General features: G+C 57.7%; 1 protein-coding gene across 1 annotated transcript in view; it reads left to right on the top strand.

Moving 5' to 3' along the window:
* Positions 1-15,724, top strand: part of Lars2 (leucyl-tRNA synthetase 2, mitochondrial) — a 96,190-nt gene extending 80,466 nt beyond the window's left edge. Inside the window, exons 15-21 of the mRNA XM_033762707.1 lie at positions 5,413-5,513; positions 6,655-6,837; positions 7,719-7,888; positions 8,394-8,471; positions 9,293-9,404; positions 10,116-10,243; positions 11,418-15,724. Coding sequence (XP_033618598.1) covers positions 5,413-5,513; positions 6,655-6,837; positions 7,719-7,888; positions 8,394-8,471; positions 9,293-9,404; positions 10,116-10,243; positions 11,418-11,597 — 952 coding nt within the window. The 3' untranslated portion in view covers positions 11,598-15,724. The remainder of the gene's footprint in view (positions 1-5,412; positions 5,514-6,654; positions 6,838-7,718; positions 7,889-8,393; positions 8,472-9,292; positions 9,405-10,115; positions 10,244-11,417) is intronic.
* Positions 15,725-18,104: the final 2,380 nt, after the last annotated feature.

The raw sequence follows: 18,104 nt of genomic DNA, 5'->3' as shown, positions 1-18,104 counted from the left end.
GTCCCTGCACATCCCTGTGAACAGACGCGTCCGTGGAGCAGGGAGTCCTCAGCCGGCTGTGTCCCCAGCCCCTGGGCAGCCACCGAGCAGCCCAAGGCCGGTGCTGTCTGTGCCCCTCTCCCCCGTCCATGGACCTCTCCGTCTCTGCTGCTGCCATCTGCTCCTCCTGCTGTGGATTTCTCTCTGCTCACTCCGCCTGGGCTGGGGCTCCTCCGCTCTGCAGCTGGCACCTTACAGGCTCTGTCGTTGTCCCTGCCCACGCTGCCTTCCTCACCCCGCTCCCGCTGTTCCTCGGTGACTGCAGAGTCGGGGATACTCAACCCTGTCCCAGCCCCACGTCTCTTGCCTGTCCTCTTGCACCCGCTGCCTCTGTCCCCCGACTAAGGGCGACTTATTTACATCTATCTTCCAGTCTCTAATCTGCTGATCAATCCATCCTTTGAGCTTTTTATTTCAGTTATAATAGTATTCATTTCTAGAAGGTCTTCTCCTGTATTGTTTTTGACAGTCTTGCTATATTTCAATCCTTTATTTCCCAAATATATATTAAACATAACTTTTACAGTATCTGACTGATAGTGCTATATTCTAAGGTGATTATGAATCATATTTAGTTTATTATTGTTTCTTCTTATTGCTTTTCCTTTTCTCATGCTTTGTGTTGGGGTGAAGATGATTGTGTGTGTGTGTGTGTGTGTGTGTGTGTCAGTACTAAGGATTGAACTCAGGGCCTTTATACTGAGCTACATTCTTGGCCATTTTTAATTTTTATTTCGAGACAGAGTCTTGCTAAATTTTCAGACTGGGCTCAAACTTGCAATCCTCCCGCCTCAGCCTCCCAGAGTGCTGGGTTTATAAGTGTGCCCCGCCACGCGTGCTTCTGCCACACGCAATTTCTAACTCTGGGCTGGTCTGCCTTGAGTCTTTATTTGCGGGATTTCTGCGGCCCTTCTGCTAGAGAAGATTTGCATTGGCATCTCCTGTTTCCTGGAGACGCTACCAACCCAAGGTCTGGAAATCAGAGGTCTGCCTGGGGCTTTCTGGACTGCGCAGGTACCACGGATTCGGTGCCAGACCCACACGAGGGCCAGCCCGTGGCCTCAGCCTCTCAGCGAGGTTTTCCTTCTCCTTCTTCCATCCCATGGTTGCTTCTCTGGACTGGACCGTGACTTTCTCTCAGTTTCCTCCACACAGATGCCCCTGCCATACTCGGGGGTCTTTGTAAGAAAGACCCCGAGGCTGGTCAGCCCCAGGCTTTCCATCCCACCATTGTGGTCCTGCCAGGCTCTGAAGTTGGTTAGGACAAGAATCAAGGCTCTCTTAGGGCCAGGGATGCAGCTCCGTGGTTCCGCTGCCTGCCTCGCAAGCACAAGGGCCCGAGTTTGATCCCGGTACCAAAAAAACAAAAACACAGAGCTTGGGCAGGGGAGGGTTGTACCTCTGCAGCACAGCACCTGCTGGTAAGTGCAAGGGCCTGAGTTCGATTCCTGGTACCAAAAGAGCAATGAAAAACATGGGGCTTTTAAGGCTCTGTAAGGCAGGGACCCGGCTCCATTCAGATGAAGCACTCTGTGGCACTGCCCTCCTGGCCCTCTGAGCAGCTCCCTGACTCTGTGCCCAGCAAGTGGATTAAGAGGAGTCTGCTGGAGAGAAAACTAATTTAGGAGGTAAATTAAACGCTTAAACTAACTTTCTTCCCGTTTGTCCTAGAGACCTTCGTGTGTAAACAGAAACTGAGCTGCAGGAGGACACAGGCCACATTCAAAGCACCACCGCCATGCTCATGTCTGAGCCTCAGGGTCCGGGACTCAGTCCTGTGTCACACTTCTTACCCGGCTCTAGATTGCCCTCGGGACAATGTCCTGATACTGTCTTGGTCCTGTGGATAGCATGGACTCTTCCCCCAACCCCGTTTGTTTTGAAACAGGGTCTCCCTATGTAGTTCGGTCTGGCCTTGAACTCACTATGTAGCCCAGCTCAAATTCATGGCGACCCTCCTGCCTCAGCCTCCACGGCGGCACATCATATATTCTTAGTGAACATTTGTTTAAATAAATAGAGTTTAATCTCTTGACTAAACAGGTAAAAGTCTCTTCCTGGAAAGAATTCCTCCTGGGAAAGTGAGAATTGGGTAGAGGTTAAGGTTACAGACCCAGGGTCACACGAGCGATGTTTATTTCTCACAGGGCTTAGAACAAAGACCATGTTTGGGCTCCTTAACAACAGGGCATATTTCTCTCACTTTCTGAATAGTTATTTGTAGACATCATCAACCAATTAAACAATGGCCAACTGCCCTATAGCACAGGGCCTGGCTGTTTTTATGCCTTGTTTTTAATGGTTTAAAAATGTATCTACCGAGGAAAACTTGGAACATTTGCTCTGACTTTGAAGTATAGTTTCTGGTATGGTTTTGTTTCTATTCAAATATGTTTCAAACTGACAGAGGCTGCAGGTGTGCCTGGAATCGGCGTTTACCGTCAAGTTAAGGGATAGCCACACGTCGCACAGTTTTCGGGGGTTGTTTGTTGTTTGTTGTTCCAAGGCCGGATCTAGCTCTGTAGTCCAGGTTGCTCTTGTGATTCCTGTGCTGCCCAGCTGACCTTGAACTTGGGATGACCCTCCTGCCTCAGCCTTCCCTCTGTGCACCACTATGCCTTGTCTGTTTTGGGCTTTTAAAATCCTTTTCAAGTTGGCAGATTATTTTCCACGCTCCCCTTCCCCCGAGAGATTTGCTCTGAGGGCTCCCCAGCCCTCCACATGGGTGTGGGGCCATCCTCCGACCCCTGGTGAGTCACGGGGCCAGGGTAGTGCCGGCCCCAGAAGCCACTGCAGCGCCCACCCTGCGCAGGCCTTAGGAAACATTTCCACCGCTTTCTGTGGTGAGCAACGCAGACCTCCCCGGGGGATTTCTGGGGGGCTCAGGAGCTGGGAGAAGAGCAAGACCCGTGGGCTGCGTGTGTGCTCCTGAAGTCTGTGTACATCAGAGTTCTCGAGGCTGTTTCCATAGCCTGGGACCCCGTCGGTATCTCAAGTGGGGCTTGGGACTGCAGCTGTGCTGCTTCAGAGGTGCCTCTGCTTGGCTGGGCATCCAGGGTGTGGTGTCCACCCTTGCAATCCCAGCTCTCTGGGAGGCCGAGGCAGGAGGATCACAAGTTCAAGCCCAGCCTGGGAACATGATGATGGTGGTGGGCTCTGTGCCCCAGAGGTCCTGGACACTCATCCCTGGCTCCCAGGCCCTCGGCCCCTGCCTTCCGGTCAGCGCCGGCTCCTGGCCCACTCGTCTGTGCTCTGCTGTCTGCTGTCATGCAAGTCCGCGCCGACCGAGTGAATGTGACCACCTCCGAGCGGGCTGTGAGCTACCCGGGGGTGCGCATCCTGTCCCAAGCCCTGTGGGGGTCCCGGAGCCGGGACCTGGGAGGACTCAGGACGGACGATCCTGCTGTCCCCACTGTCCCCGCTCTCCTGAGGGCCTTCCTGACACAGCCCACTGTGCAGCCCTCCCCACAAGACCCCTGGCCGTAGCACCCTGCTCACATGTTGACCCCTTGTCCCCTCACATGGTCCTCACCCTGGGAGGTTTATTTATTCTCTCTTGAAGCCCGCTCGATTCAGTTTGAACAGCTGATGTTGCTGGGCTCAGCGCTTCACCCTCCTGCTCCTCTCAGGAGGGGAAGACAGCCGGTTGCCAGGCGCCTGCACGTGGGATTAAAGCACACCTGTGGGGATGGGGCCAGGGCCAGGGCCAGGGTCGCATTGGACACAGCAGCGGGAAGCAGTGGTTCGGTTCGCAGTGGGAGCTCCCCTCCCTGCGGCAGAGCCCAGAAGGCCGAGGCAAGTCTGGGCAGACTCGGGTGCTCTGTTTTCTCACTGCTAGGATGGAAACCAGGGCCTCGCGCATGCCAGGCAGGCACCCAGGCCCCAGTGCATCACCAGGCCAGGGAGGCGCTTTAATAACGGTTCAGGGAACAGTGTAAGGACCCAGCGGCACATGCTGAGACACGATGCCTGGCACCCACGGCTTCAAGGAGGAGAGGTTGGTTTTGTCTTGCTGTTTGTAGGGTTCAGTCCATAGTTGCTGGCATCATGAAGGGCATTTTGGAAGGGTCTGGCTGAGGAGAGCAGCTCAGGGCACGGTACCGAGGGGGCAGAGCACAGAGGTCAGCCTCCCCTGACCAGACCCCACCTCCACACCCCAAGCCAGCCGAAGGGTCCACTCAGTGCCTGTAAGGCCCACCTCTGACCACATGAGGCTCTGGGGGCATCTGGATGGAAACCCCAACAGGCGACATTTGGAGAGAGCAGAGTCACGTAAAGGCAGGGGCGGTGTCCCTGGTGGCCAGGCTGAGGGGCTGGGACTGCAGTGCAACCGGCCCCTGCTCCCACACACAGCTCTGCCGTGTTGAGCAGCAGTTCTGCTCCTGAGGACCAGGGTCCTCAGTGCCAGGCACGCAGCAGGCACTCGGCACGCTGTGGGATAAATAACACATTCCACCCCACCCCTGGGCGTCTGTGCCAGGCACCCAGGGTCCTGCGATGTGGTCTGGGGGAGGAGGAAGTGCCACCTGTGGCCCAGTGAGGTCCAGATGGTGGCAGAGAGGCTGGGGCATCCCTGTCCCCACTGAACCATTTGGGGTGACCCTGCAGTGCTGTGACCTCGGGAAGACACGAGGTTCCCATGCATGCTACACCTTCTTCAACACTCGTGGGGGAGCGTTTTGAGACCGGATCTCACTATGTAGTACAGGCTGGCCTTAAACTCACTATGTAGCCCAGGCGACTCAAACTCATGGCAATCCTCCTGCCTCAGCCTCCTGGAGAGTTTGAAAGATGAAGCTGGAGGATGCAGCCTTCAGCAAAACAGCTGGGTGAAGTCAGATTCCAGCAGGTTGCTCATTCCGAGGAGCGGGCAGTGGTGGGCCAGGCTCCTCCCAGCGTGGAGCCTCACGCTATCGCTTTTCCTCCTCCTCTTTATGCTGGCTCCAGACCCGCTCTCCTTTCTCCTGTGCCAAGGTCTCTGTTCTGGCGCTGGGGCTGAGCATGTGCTTCGCCTAGATTTCTCCGATGCGTGACGGGGAGCCTGATTTTCACAGACAGACCTGGGAATAAGTCCCGGGGGACCACTCCAGCGCCCCACCGATTGGTTGCCCCGCTTAGGCGCAGCCCCTTGAGGTCGCGGGGTCCCACTGGGGACCCCGCCCCTGTGTGGGTGGGCGGCGCACGAGCACCCTGTCCTGAGGCTGCCCCCCGTGGAGTGAAAGCCGGGCCGCAGTGGTTCCTAAATTGCCCAAGGGACTCCCTCGCTCGGGCCCATTCCACGGATTGGCAGACAGCCCGCGGGAGAAGCCGCCCTGCCCTGCCCTCCGTTGGCCCTGCTTGGTGCCGGCCTCAGTCTGCCTTTCTCTTCCTCAGGGAGCCCTTCCACAAGCTGCTGCCACAGGGCCTCATCAAGGGACAGACGTTCCGCCTGCCGTCTGGACAGTACCTGCCCCGGGAGCAGGTGGACCTCACAGGTGAGAGGGCCGGGTGCGGAGACCCACCCCTCAGCGGGCTGCCCCTGAACCTAGCTGCTCTATGGGGAAGAAAAAAGTTGGAGAATCGGAAATTGCCAGTGTTGCTCCGGCACAGACCAGTGAAGAAAGGAGCCAATCTAAGGCCACGTAAATCTCAGCTGTGAAGGAAGTGTTCCCTGTGTGACCGGCAAGGTTGCCCATGGATAGCTGTTTGGTTTGCACACTGCACAAAGGCCGCCAGCTGATGGAAATTCAGACATTTGCCTAACTGCGCACTTAGGAGCCACATGTGCTAAAATCGAGCATCTTCTTCCATCTTCTCGGCTTCTCTGCGCAGAAAGATGCTTTTTCCCGCTTTCACAACAGTGCTAACAGGCTAGCTGGACCCTGCCAGGCTGGGGTGCTTCCCCAGATCCACACCTGGCTGGCACCGCAGGGCATCTCTTCCCACGGGGACTCCGGGCCGGGCAGTGGCTGTGGCTGTGGCCGGCCCTCTCGCGTTTGCTGAGGACAGTGTCTGGGGAGTCGGAGCAAAACACCTGAGGGTCACCGGGCTGGGTCCTGGCCTGCCTCAGTTTCCCTTACAAAGGGACACAGTGGCCTTGGGAGCTCCGCCCTGCGCCCGGTCGAGAGGCTCCGCCCCTCCAGCCCCAAGGGTGTGGTCAGGTCCCCGAGGGCCTAGGCGTCTCTGCGGCCCCTGATGGCGGAGGCTGCCGGGCTTGGGCCTCCCTGATGCTGCACCTGGGTCCAGCTGGGCCGCGACTGCGCTTTGTGTGGAGAAGTGATCCGCTCCGAGGGGTTGTTGATGTGGATTCATAGCAGGCTGGGGCACTCGGCTATCAGAATAAACCATCTTTGTTCTGCAGGAGAGAAGGGGTGAGAGGCACCTGTGGAGTAGGTCACAGGATTCTTCCGACACTCTTACCCTTGCCTGCCCGGTTCGTTCCTTCTTTCTTCCTTCCTCTCCTCTCTTTCTCTTTTTGTTTTGTTTCGTTTTATTTTTATCCCAGGCTGGCCTTGAACTCATGGCGATCCTCCTGCCTCAGCCTCCCGAGTGCGTACGCCACCCCACCTGGCTCACCCCAGGTCTTCCCATGGGCTCTGCCTGGCCACCCTCTCAGAGTCTGTTCTCTTCCAGTAGGTCCGGTTCCGGTCCACGTGGAGACGCGGGCTCCGCTGGCGGTCACGTGGGAGAAGATGAGCAAGTCCAAGCACAACGGCGTGGACCCCGAGGATGTGGTGGCACAGTACGGCGTGGACACCACGCGGCTCTTCCTGCTCTTTGCTGCGCCACCCGAGAAGGACCTCCTGTGGGACGTGAAGAGTGAGCCCCGCCGCCTCCTCCGGCTGCCCTGACCCCGAGCGATGGCGCGGAGCCGGTTCTGCTTCCCCTTGTGATTCGGGTTCCCAACAGCAGCCGACGTGCCCGGCCTGGCCGGCTGGACTGGGTCCCCAGTGGCTGTCACCTTGCGGTCTGTGGGGAGCTTGTCACAAACGCAAACCCCAGGCCTCAGGCCGGTGCCCGGGCATCTGCTCTGGGGCACGGTGCCGGCTCTGGGATGCGGTCGGCCTGGGGACAGATGGCTCTGAGTGTCACGTCTCTCAGCACCCTGGCTGGTCCCAGCGGCTGAAAAGTGCCGCTAGAACATTGGCCCCCCTCCTGGGGGCCAGGCCTGCGGTCCCTGCGATCCTGCCCCCCGGGGGCCGCCCTGCCTCCCCTGGGCTCTGTCCCCAAAGTCGTGTGGCCCTCAGGATGAGACACCGGGTCCTGCTGGACAAGGGGGGCAGTGTCTGGCCCTGACAGCATGGCTCTGCGGTAGCAGTGTGAACACAAACACGCACGTCAGAACCACGGGGCTGCAGGCCTCCGATCCCAGTCCTCTGGGAGGCTGAGGCAGGAGGACCACAAGGTCGAGCCCAGTGTGGGCAACTTAGTGACTCAAGGAGACACTGCCTCAGAATTTAAAAACGAAAGGACCACGGATGTAGCTCAGTGTGAAGCCTGGTTTCAACCCCAGTGCCACACACACACAGCCAGGGTGCAGTGTCCTAGAGGATGTCATACTGTGCCAGCTGCTACCCATCCTGCTGCACCTCCGCCCTCACTGGGCAGGGACAGCTGGCAGGCGGTGGTCCCCAGGTCCCCCGGGTCTTGGGCTCTGCCTGGCTCCCACCAGTGCCCTCTCTCTCCCTCCTCCCACGCAGCCGATGCCCTCCCAGGGGTGCTGAGGTGGCAGCAGCGCCTGTGGTCCCTGGTGACCCGGTTCATCGAGGCCAGGGCCTCTGGGATGGACGCCCAGCCCACGCTGCTGCAGGCCGAGGAGAAGGCGGAGGCCAGGAGGCTGTGGCAGTACAGGAACGCCGTGGTCGCCCAGGTCAGACTGGGGTGGAGACCCTCTGCCCTCTCAACCCGGACAGACAAAGCCTGCTCAGTCAGCTGCCGCCATCCGGGCTCTAGCTGGGTCAGGGCTCCCCAAGAAAGGTGTCCACCAACCCCTCCAAGTCCTCCCTGCGGGACAGGCCGCGCTCACCTGGCTGGGGTGTGCAGAGGAAGGGCGGCCCCACTAGCCAGACAGCCCTGAGCTGGACTGGAGAGCGGGCAGCGAAACAGCGCCTGTCTGAGGTTGCAGACCTTGTCTTATACATATCTCGGAACTCATTTAACTTCAGCTTTTTTTTGTTTTGTTTTTGAGACAGAGTCTCACTCTGTAGCTCAGGCTGTCCTCGAACTCAGCAATCCTCCTGCCTCAGCCTCCCAAGGGCTGGGATCACAGGCGGTGCTCCACCATGCCTGGCTAATTTCAGCTGTTCTGAGAATTATTTTTCTGGAGAATTTAGAGGAATCTTGGAGAAAGTGAGTAACTCCTCTCCTACCGTCAGGTGACCGCCCACTTCACGGAGGACTTCTCCCTGCACTCCGCGATCGCGCAGCTCATGGGTCTCAGCAATGCCCTCGCGGTGAGTGGCCGGCGTCTCCACCTGCTGGTGGTGGAGGGGCGGTGAGGTGTGGCAGAGGTGAGGTCCTGCGGTGTCACCCCCTCAGTAGAGGTCACCCCCACAGCCTGCCTGTGGCTAGAAGCTTTCTCAGATTCCCTGACCAAGCCGGGTGACCCGCAGGCCCAGCGAGCCCAGAACCAGGCATGGGCCTCTCTTCTCAGCTCCTCCTTCCTGTGCTGCCTGGCAGTTTCCACTTAATCCAGAAGGGTCAGAATAATTCTCACTAAAGCAGAAACCAGGCCTTGCAGGGCCTCTCTGTCCTGTGACGTGGAACTCTGTTTTGCTCCAGAAAAGGAGAATTTGCCAACAAGCCCCTCGAACTCAGGACCTTGCGCTTCTGAGGCAGGCAGTGGTGCTGAGCTACACCCGCAGCCCGCGGGTGCTGTGGAGCAGAGCCTCGGGGCTTCGTGAAGGGGACTGGCGGCCTCCCACAGTGCTGAGGCCCAAGTTCAACCCCAGCACTGAGGAGTAAAGAGAAAAGGGCTACAGATTTGACTACAGAGGAGTCGATGCTTTTAGAATATTGCAATGAATGCCTCACCGTAGAAGACAGATGAAAGCTGTCCAAAACCATTGTCACAGATATGCAGCCAAAAGATGGCGACCCGCGGAACAGACGGCGCTCACATGTTAGTGTGAGAGCCCCGAGCAGACGCGGCCCGGGCAGGGGAGACTGACCGGGTCCCTGGCCGAGCTGCGAGAGGGCACCGGGCGGGTGCCGTGCGGCACGGGAAGCCAGGCCGGAGCCCAAGGGTGATCACCTGTGCTCTCGTGTCCCCCAGCAAGCCTCTCGGCGGCTCGTTCTGCACAGCTCTGAGTTCGAGGACGCGCTCTGTGCCCTGGTGGTGATGGCTGCCCCGATGGCCCCGCATCTGACCTCGGAGCTCTGGGCAGGTATGCGGGAGCCTGTGGGCCGGTGTCTTCCCCATGTTTCCGGCCTCGCAACTGTGCCGTATTCTTGCTGTGCGCGGGCCTGCAGGCCGCCTCAACCTTTCTTTGTAGCTTCCTGTGAATTTAGAATTACTTCAGGTTAAGCTGCTTTCATTGCCTCGAGTTGTGAGATTCCCGTTACAAAAACTAGAAGCAAAACCCTAAACCGATGTCACAGCATGGAAAAAGTTTCTCTTTAAATGTCTTTTCCAATTACAAGAGGGCTGGGGATGTAACTGTGGGACACTGCTTGCCTAGCGGGTGGGAGGCCCCGGTTCAATCCCCAGCACTGGAAAAGGGGTGAAAAAGTGATGAATGTTCCTTGGGGAAAAACCTACAGCAGAGTTTTGTTAAAGAAAGGGGCTGGAGGTGCTTAGCACACCTGTTTGACCCCCAGAGCCACAGTGACAAAGCAAGGTCAGGGTGCGCTCCAGCTGGGGTGTGAGGACCCGCGCCGTCCTGCGTCTGTCCCCACTGCACGCATCCCGGTGGACACCCAGGCCCTGGGCCGGTGCTCCTGGGACCCCTGTGCCAGGCCGCGGAGATGCCGGCGCCGCTGCAGCCGGGCTCTGTGCCGACCACAGGGTGTGGCGAGCCAGGGACTCCAGGCTGTGTGGGGCCGAGGGACCTCCGTGCTCTGCTCGCTGGGTCCAACCCCGTGCCTTGGTGTTGCAGGCCTGGCGCTGGTGCCCCGCAAACTCTGTGCCTGCTACGCCTGGGACAGCGGCGTGCTGCAGCAGGCCTGGCCCACCGTGGATCCGCAGGTCCTCCAGCAGCCTGACGTGGTGCAGGTGGCCGTCCTGGTGAGTGTGACTTCCACCGCCCCAGCCACACCCCAGAGTGGGGACTGGAAGGAAAGGAGCCTGGCCTGCTCTGCTGATCTGGGGGGACAGACTGCGCCTCATTCAGCTGCACCTGGTGGCGTTTTGGGTGGCGATTCGTGCAAAGAGGGAGTCAGTGAGGTTGCTGGAAAATACAGCTCAGAAAAGCTCCGTGAACTTATCTTTGCCATGCACAATGGTGCGTGCCTGCAGTCTCAGCGCTTAAGGAGGCTGAGGCAGGAAAGTCACAAGTTTAAGATCTACAGAACGTGCGTGGTGGTGCACACCTGTAATCCTAGCACTTAGGAGGCTGAGCCGGGGGATCACTATAAGTTCAAGGCCAGCCTGGACTACATAGCCAGACCCTGTCCCAACCAAAACTAAATAACATTAAATAAATAAAAGGGCTGTGGCTATAGCTCAGAGGCAGAGCACCCCTGGGTTTGATCTCTAGTGCCAAGAAAGAAGACCCTTTTTTCTTTTTCTTTTCTTGTGGTAAATTAGGATTGAAATAATGAGTGTGGTTTAATGTTTAAATATTTTATACGTAAATAACTGCCTTATAGTTTATCCTCTACAATTTCTTTGGGTTTTGAGGGTTTGTTTTTTGTTTTTTTTCTTTTGAAATAAGGTCTTGCCATGTAGTTCAGGTTGGCCTTGAACTCACTGTGGAGCCTAGGCTGGCTTCAAACTTGTAATAATTCTCCTGCCTCAGCCTCCCGGGTGCTGAGATTACGGGCATGGGCCCTAGATGCCTGGCTTGGGTTAATTTTTTCTATACTGGTGGACGCACTTCAGCCAGAAGAGTGGTCCAGGAGACACAGTATGGGCTGGTTGCTGAGTAGGCACGCTGAGTGCCCTGTGGGACCAGGCATCGAAGTGGCTGGCATCACCCCCTGGAAATTGGCTGCTGGCAACCTCTGCCCTCCGCCAACCCACAGCCTGCTCCCGCCTGGAAGTGGCCTAGGCTGAGGGTTTGGGGCCTCGCTCCCGCCGCAGCTGTGCTGGACTCAGGACGCAGAGGCTGTCTGTCCGTCCACCCCTCTGCCCATCTGTGTCTCCCCGCTCATGTCCCCCACCCACAGCTGAGCCCTCCCTGTGTCCCGGCTCCACCACCCTGCGCCTGCTCTCAGGCCGACCTCTCCTCTCCCTGCAGATCAACAACAAGGCCTGTGGCACGGTCCCCGTGCCCCAGCAGGTGGTGAGAGACCAGGCCCGCGTCCACGAGCTGGTTCTGCAGAGCCAGCTGGGAGCCCGGCTGCTGCAGGGGCGGAGCATCAAGAAGGCCATCCTGTCCCCCAGGACCGCCCTCATCAACTTCTTGGTCCAGGAGTGAGGCCACCTCCCGGCCAGGCTGCACGGTGTGACCAGGTGCGGGGAGAAGGGAGCGGACCGCGCAGTGTCCCTGGTCCAGTGGTGGCACCGCCTTTGCCAGTCTAAGGAAGCTCACAGACTGGCACAGGGTCCAGTGGCCACAGGAAGCAGCCTTCAGGGTGATGTTCCTCGGCTCCACAGGACAGGCGCTGGTGCCCTGCACGGGACAGGGCCAGCTGCCACCCCCAGTCTCAGCCTGGGGGGACGGGCCCAGGTGCGGCCCCAGAGCCAGTGGTCACAGCTGCTGGCTGTCACCTCCTGCGTCCACGCCCCTGCAGTCTGGCCGCTGGGGGACGAGGCACAGGCCCAGATCAACATGTCCGGCCAGTTCTGACTTACATGGCAGCAAGGCACTCTCCGGGACGCGCTGAGATCTGCTTTGTTCCCTGGTGTGTTACTCAGGGGTGGCCCCTGAAACTCAGCAGCAGACTGAGTACCTTTTTGTCTAATAAAATGTCCTGGGTAGCCGTGACCTTGGGTTACCACCCTCTCCCCATTCTACAGGGACACACTGAGGTCCTCACCACCATGAGAAGCACAGGCCATGGCCCGATACTCGGAACATTACGGGGAGATGTGGGGTCCTTCTGCCCCCACGGCAGCCCTCAGCCTGGGCGCACAGCCCAGCAGAGTCCCCGGCTCTCCACTGGCCGTCCCTGCAGCCCTGCAGCTGCAGTCTGATTGCCTGGGCACCAGAGACTCTGAAACCCTGCAGGTGGGGCTGGGGCGGAGTTCGGGCAGACGCTGCTCCCACAGGCCCTGAGTCTGCTCACTCACTCCACGCGACCCTCCGTGTGGGTCCAGCAGGCAGCGAAAGCCACTGGATCCACGGGTGCCAGGGCCAAGGCATGACTGAGTGGTGTTGGGAGAGGGACGGGAAGGGAAGCTGGGCCGGGGCTGGGATCCGAGAGCTGACCAGAGTGGACACAGTGCTCGGGTGTGGGAGTCAGCGTGGATTAGGGGGGCCGAGCAGGTGTCTGTCACGGGGAGGGGAGTGGCCGTCTTCGCTCCATTCTCCTTCCTAGGGAGACTGCTTCGGGGTGGCTCCAGGTGTCCCCTCCTAACGCCTGTGCAGCTGGTGTGTCACTGTCGAAATCCACCATGCTCGCTCTGAACCCAGGAGAGGACAGCAGGGCCGGGTGGGAGCCCAAAGCCTGGGGCTGTTCCCACCCGGGCCTGGGGAGGTGCGAGGTCCTTTTCTGGGACTTGAATGGAGAACTCCTGTCCGTGAGGGGAGGGTGTCCGGGCCGAGGCTGCCGCAGCAGGAGTCCCAGAAGGGACGGACCGAGTGTGCCTGAGACCGTGTGGTCCGCTCCAGCCCCCGACTGCCCACCGGGACAGGCAGGACTTGAATTTGGGTCCTGCAACCTCAGCCTCCCAAAGCGCACCCCTGTGCCCTGCTGAAAAGTGGTTTTTCAAAAACATAACATGAAAAGAGAGGAGATTTAGCTCAGTGATTCCACTGCCTGCCTCGAAAGTGCAAGGACCTGAGTTCCATCCCGGTACCCCCAAAAAACAACTTGAAAACAATTACAGAAATTTTCTCATGAATAAAGCAACATACACTGGATCCCAATCATGATTTTTTAAAAATTCCACCCCTTTACAAAGCAAAACCAGAAGAGGAAATTCGCCCATGGCTCACTGGGCGTGCGTCCCTGGAGTCATCCTTCTTCTCCTTCTCTGCATTTTCTAACCTTTCCTGGCCGATTGTAGGTCGGGATTGGAAAACATCGGTCCGTTTTGTGAGCACCTGCCTTCCGCCGCCTTTTCTTCTCCCAGCTGGGGTGTCTGGCCCGGGCCCCTTTCCTGTGTGGATCCAGAGCAGCACTTGAGGCTGGCTCTGCACAGCTCTGCAGCCCGGGCCTGTGGTCTCTCGGGTCGGGGACAGGAGCAAAGTCCCCAAGGAGTCCCTGGTGCCCCATGACGGTGGTGAGGGCCTGGAGCGGACCAGACTGGGACTGAGTGCGGGAGCCACCCTGTGTAGGAGTCCCCGGGGTGTCGCCACGGAGCCCGCAGGAGCTCAGCGTCGGCTCCACTTCGGAGCCTGGGGTTTGACGGAAATCCCTGCGGGAGGCCTCGTCCAAGCTGCGGCTGGAGGGCGGAATCCGGGGCGCCCGGCAAAGACTGCACCTGGCGGCCCACTGCGGGTGCCTGCTCGGGGACACCGTGGTGGCCAGGCGAGCGAGCGATGGAAACGACATCGGTGCCGAGTGCTCTGGTAACGGGCGGGACCCGGCCAGGCCTCTCCCCGCCTAACCAGGTGATCGCGGGCAGACCTGGTGCCCGACCAGAACCCTCAAGCTCTGCCACTCCTACCTGGAGACCCCTCAGCGAAGCCGGGGGCCGCTGCACCTCCCCAAACTCCAAGAGCCTGCTGTGCGTGAGTGTGCACACTTTTTACTTTCCTGGGTGCGGTGCCGTTTTTCCACGGGTGCCACGTTTCTCCCGGCCTGGAGCCCTGAGCGCCCCCTGCTGTGATCTTCCATGAATGTCGCTGCTTGTCTTGTACATTGGGTGCACACGGGCCGTTCTTTGCTCGCTGTGCACAGTACCCTGTCTGTCTGTCTGTCAGACTGTCCAGCTCTCAGCAGTCAACCCGGCCTGCAGAACCTCTCCCGCCGCTCCTCTTTACAAGCAATCAAGGGCACATGTTGGGGTGCATGGGACACATTCCTGGCGGTAGGAGATGACCAGATGGTGCAGCAGAAGGCTTTGGCCTCCCTTTTGCTGTAGGTCCTACTAGCAAGTGAGTTCCCCTTGAACAGCCGTGGCTTTTCCACGAGTAGTGGTGAAACTTCACCAAGCCCCTGTTTCCTGTTCTTAGGCTGCCACCTACTGGCGTATAGTGGGATATCGTCTGTTAAAGTACCTGTTTCTCAACCACAGGCTCTAAGAAAAAAAATTGTCAGGATTTGGGGGCTCTATCGAGTAGAGTATAAATGGGTACACCTAGCTTGTCTAACATCCTTCTTTGCCCCTGCAGGAAGTGTGAAAATCTGATCTGCTTCTTTTCATATTTGAGTTCTACATCCCCAACCTAACAGGGAAGTTAGTCTCCCGCCATTAAACAGGAAGCTCCATAGCTCTGCACATACAGGTACCAAGTCTTTCCTCACTGTCTTCAGAGAGGTTTTCCACAGCCCAACCAATGAGCCACATCTCAGGTGGAGGGCCCTTCATCCCTTGTAGGTAGAGCCTACAGCCTCTGCCGCAGGAGGTAGCTGTATGAAGACAGCGACCCATAAAGAACCGTGTGTGTGTCTCTCGGGGGAAATGAGGCAGGCATTAGGGCCTGGGGAGCCAGCTGGGCAGCCGGGCGTGCCCTGTAGTCATGGCGCCCTGCCTGTCCTGGCTGCAGTGCAGGGCCCCGGGCAGGGTGGCCAGGAGCTGACACCGAAGGACACAGCAGCCACTGGCCACACAGCCACTGTCCTGCTGCCCATGCCGTGGCCGCCCTGATGCAGGACTAATGGAGACCCCTGCAGTGGGCTCCAGGCCCCACCTGCCCAGTATAGGGTGGAGGCCTGGGGAATAAGCACACTTAAGAGACAGAACTAGGAGAGAGAAGGTGGGAGCCAGACGACCAAGGCCGGTGCAGCCAACGGGCTGGCCAGTCCCAGGCGCTGCCTTTTCCTGGGAATCAATTGGGGTAAAGGCAGCTATGTGCAGTTTCTATGGAAATGAATGTAAACAAGGCCCATAAAGGACCAGACAAAGCATTCCCAAATTAGGAACAGAGCAGACAGAATACATGGCTGTAGTTAGAACACTGTCCCTCTAACCTGAAGGTTTTAGTTGTGGGGATAATTTGGGTGTGAGGTACTCTGACCCTGGCACGTAGGCTTCAGCCAGGCCACTTCTATAAACAGCCAGTTGTGGGGTTCACGCTTCACAACCTGCCTTGGGCGTCATCGATATTACGGTCCCCTGGGCCAGGGATTTAGCTCAGTGGTGCTGTTGCCTGCCTCCTAAGCACAAGGTCTTGAGTTCAATCGCCGGTACCAAAAACAAAAAAATAGTATGTTCCCCTGCACAGGACATGTTTTTTCTCTCTGTCTCTCTTTTTTTTTTTTTTTTGTATCAGGGATCGAACTCAGGACCTTGCACTTTCAAAGGGGTGGCAGAATCACTGAGCTAATCCCCAGCCCTGTTTTCTCTTCTTCAGGTCGTGTGTTCGCAGCACCGCTTCTTTACACTTGTATTCCTCCTTTGCTGTTAGTAAAACACTAAGCATATGGGCATTTGTCCTGTGAAATTCTTTGAACAGGGCAGTGAGAGCCTGGACAAAGCCCCTGGGCACTGCCACACCTGGTGGCGATGCAACAGCCGCTCACACAGCAGAGGTGAAGCGAGCACAGGGTCTCCTGCACCGGCGCCGGGCCTGGCTCTGGTCCTCACAGCCCACATTCGGCCCCTCAGGCACAGACGGTGCTGGAGACGGGACGGAGACCCTGCTTCGGCGGCAGACGGATGGCTCTGGACGCACGTTCGGGGCTCCCCTGATTACGAAGTCATCAGAGGCGGCGGGGCCAAGCCAGTATACCCAGGTTCTGCTCCCAGACCCAGTGCTCTGGCTCCGGAGCCCCAGCGAGTTCTTCACCCCCCTGGGCCTCGCGGGGAGCGGCTGGCCAGGGCGGGCTGGGCAGCTCTCCTGGGTGTGGAGGATGGAATCAGAGTTGGGCTTTCTGGAGGAAGCAAGCGTTCCTTGGGTCACAACAGGATTGCTTCCCAGTAAACCCACTAGGGAGCAGAAACATCACGGGTTAAAACTGGTCAGTGCCTGTAATTCCACCCTGTGCAGGCTGAGGCTGAAGGGTCCTGTGAGCTCAAGGTCAACCTAGACCATGTAGTGAGATCTGATGCCGGACAAACAAAAATAAAAAGTGCATGTAATGCCCCAAGAAATACCCATTGTGAGCTCCAAAACTCTGAGGTGAGGCCGTTCTAGGGTCACCATCCTGCCACTACTCTAGCTCAGGTGACCCGGCCGCCACACGGCCCCCCAGGGCCTGTCCGGTTGTCAGCAGTGAGCAAAGCAGCCCAAGAATCAAGTGAGGACGGGACTGCAGGGCAGTGCCCTTTGCTCTCTGCGCTTAAGACAAAACCCACAGTGAGCCCGGTGCGTGCCGGGGGCCCTGGCTGCTGGGGTTGGGTGTGAGGGGCGCTGTGGCCCTCTTGTGCCTTCTGAAGTCACACCTACGTGTGGTTCAAACAGAGCAAAGAGCGCGGGCCGGGATGAGTCGGACACCTGCGTCGTCCACAGGCTGTCACCGCCTGGGTGGCTGAGGGCCGGGGTGGCGCGGAATGGGGAGCAGAGCGGGCCCCACACACAGGGCAGCTCGTGGGCCGGCCTCTGGGTCTGGTCCAGGCAGTGCCCAGAGCGGAAAGTCCGGCACAAAATCTCTTCACGGGCCCAGGAAGCTGGCGCCCAGCTGCTCCTGTGTCCACGCGGCCCTGGAGCCGAGCCAGGCGCCCGGGTGGAAGGAGCCCGGGGGACCTGGTGTCTGGTTCTGCATCCGTCTCCTCCGTGGACACAGGGTCTTTTCAGCACGGTCCCTGAAGTGGCCCTCAGGGTTGGGACACACACGGCATTGTGCACAGGGACGTTTCCTGCAGCCAGTAACAGTGACAGAAAGGCCTTTTCAGTCCACCGCAGAATAAGCAGGGCTCTGTCCCAGGCCAGGGCTCCCAGCCACGTGGGCCCTGGTGAGTCACAGGCTGCTGCGGGAGGAGGGTTTTTCCAGTGCCCTTTGGTCAATGATTCTTTAGAGACACTTGAATAAAAGCACATACATGTGTCCATGCACAGAGACTGTTTTTTGTTGTTGTTGTTGTTGTTGTTGTTGTTGTTGTTGTTGTTGTTGTTTTTGGTACTGAGATTGAACTCAGGTCCTTGTGCTTGCCAGGCAGGCGGCAGCACCACTGAGCTAAATCCCTGGCCCGAGACTCTGGTTTAGTTGTTTTTGTTGTTTAGGTTTTTTTCTTTTCTCTTCTTTTCTTTCTTCATTGAGTTTATTGGTACATTTTAGGTATACAGTACAATTACATTCATCATTGGGATGTTGTACCTTTACACAACAGGTCTTGGTTCTCATTTTTTCCCCTTGTCCCTGCCCTCCCTGCACCCTCTCCTCCCCTCCCCATTTACAAACATTTTATTTCCATTTTTTTCATTTTCTCCTATTTTTTTCTTTCCCTTATTACCTTTCCCTACCCTTCCCACTTTCCCTACACATTTGGCCGTTTTCTTCCTATTTCACAATGTCAGTTATCTCATTAGGATCTTATGTACTATTATAGTTTATTCACACCAGAGAAACTATTCGGTATTTACACATGTGACTTATTTATTTCACTTAGGAGTATATCCTCAATATGTATCCATTTTCCTATGAATGAATCTAATTTCTCATTCTTTATGGCTGAGTAGTATTCCATTTTATAGAAAAACCACATCTTCTTTATC

This window comes from Fukomys damarensis, unplaced genomic scaffold, assembly GCF_012274545.1.
Source record: "Fukomys damarensis isolate Sample0158 unplaced genomic scaffold, DMR_v1.0_HiC HiC_scaffold_12, whole genome shotgun sequence".
Lineage (NCBI taxonomy): Eukaryota > Metazoa > Chordata > Mammalia > Rodentia > Bathyergidae > Fukomys > Fukomys damarensis.
Note: the sequence above shows the minus strand (reverse complement) of the source record. Positions and strands in the feature narration are given on the sequence as shown.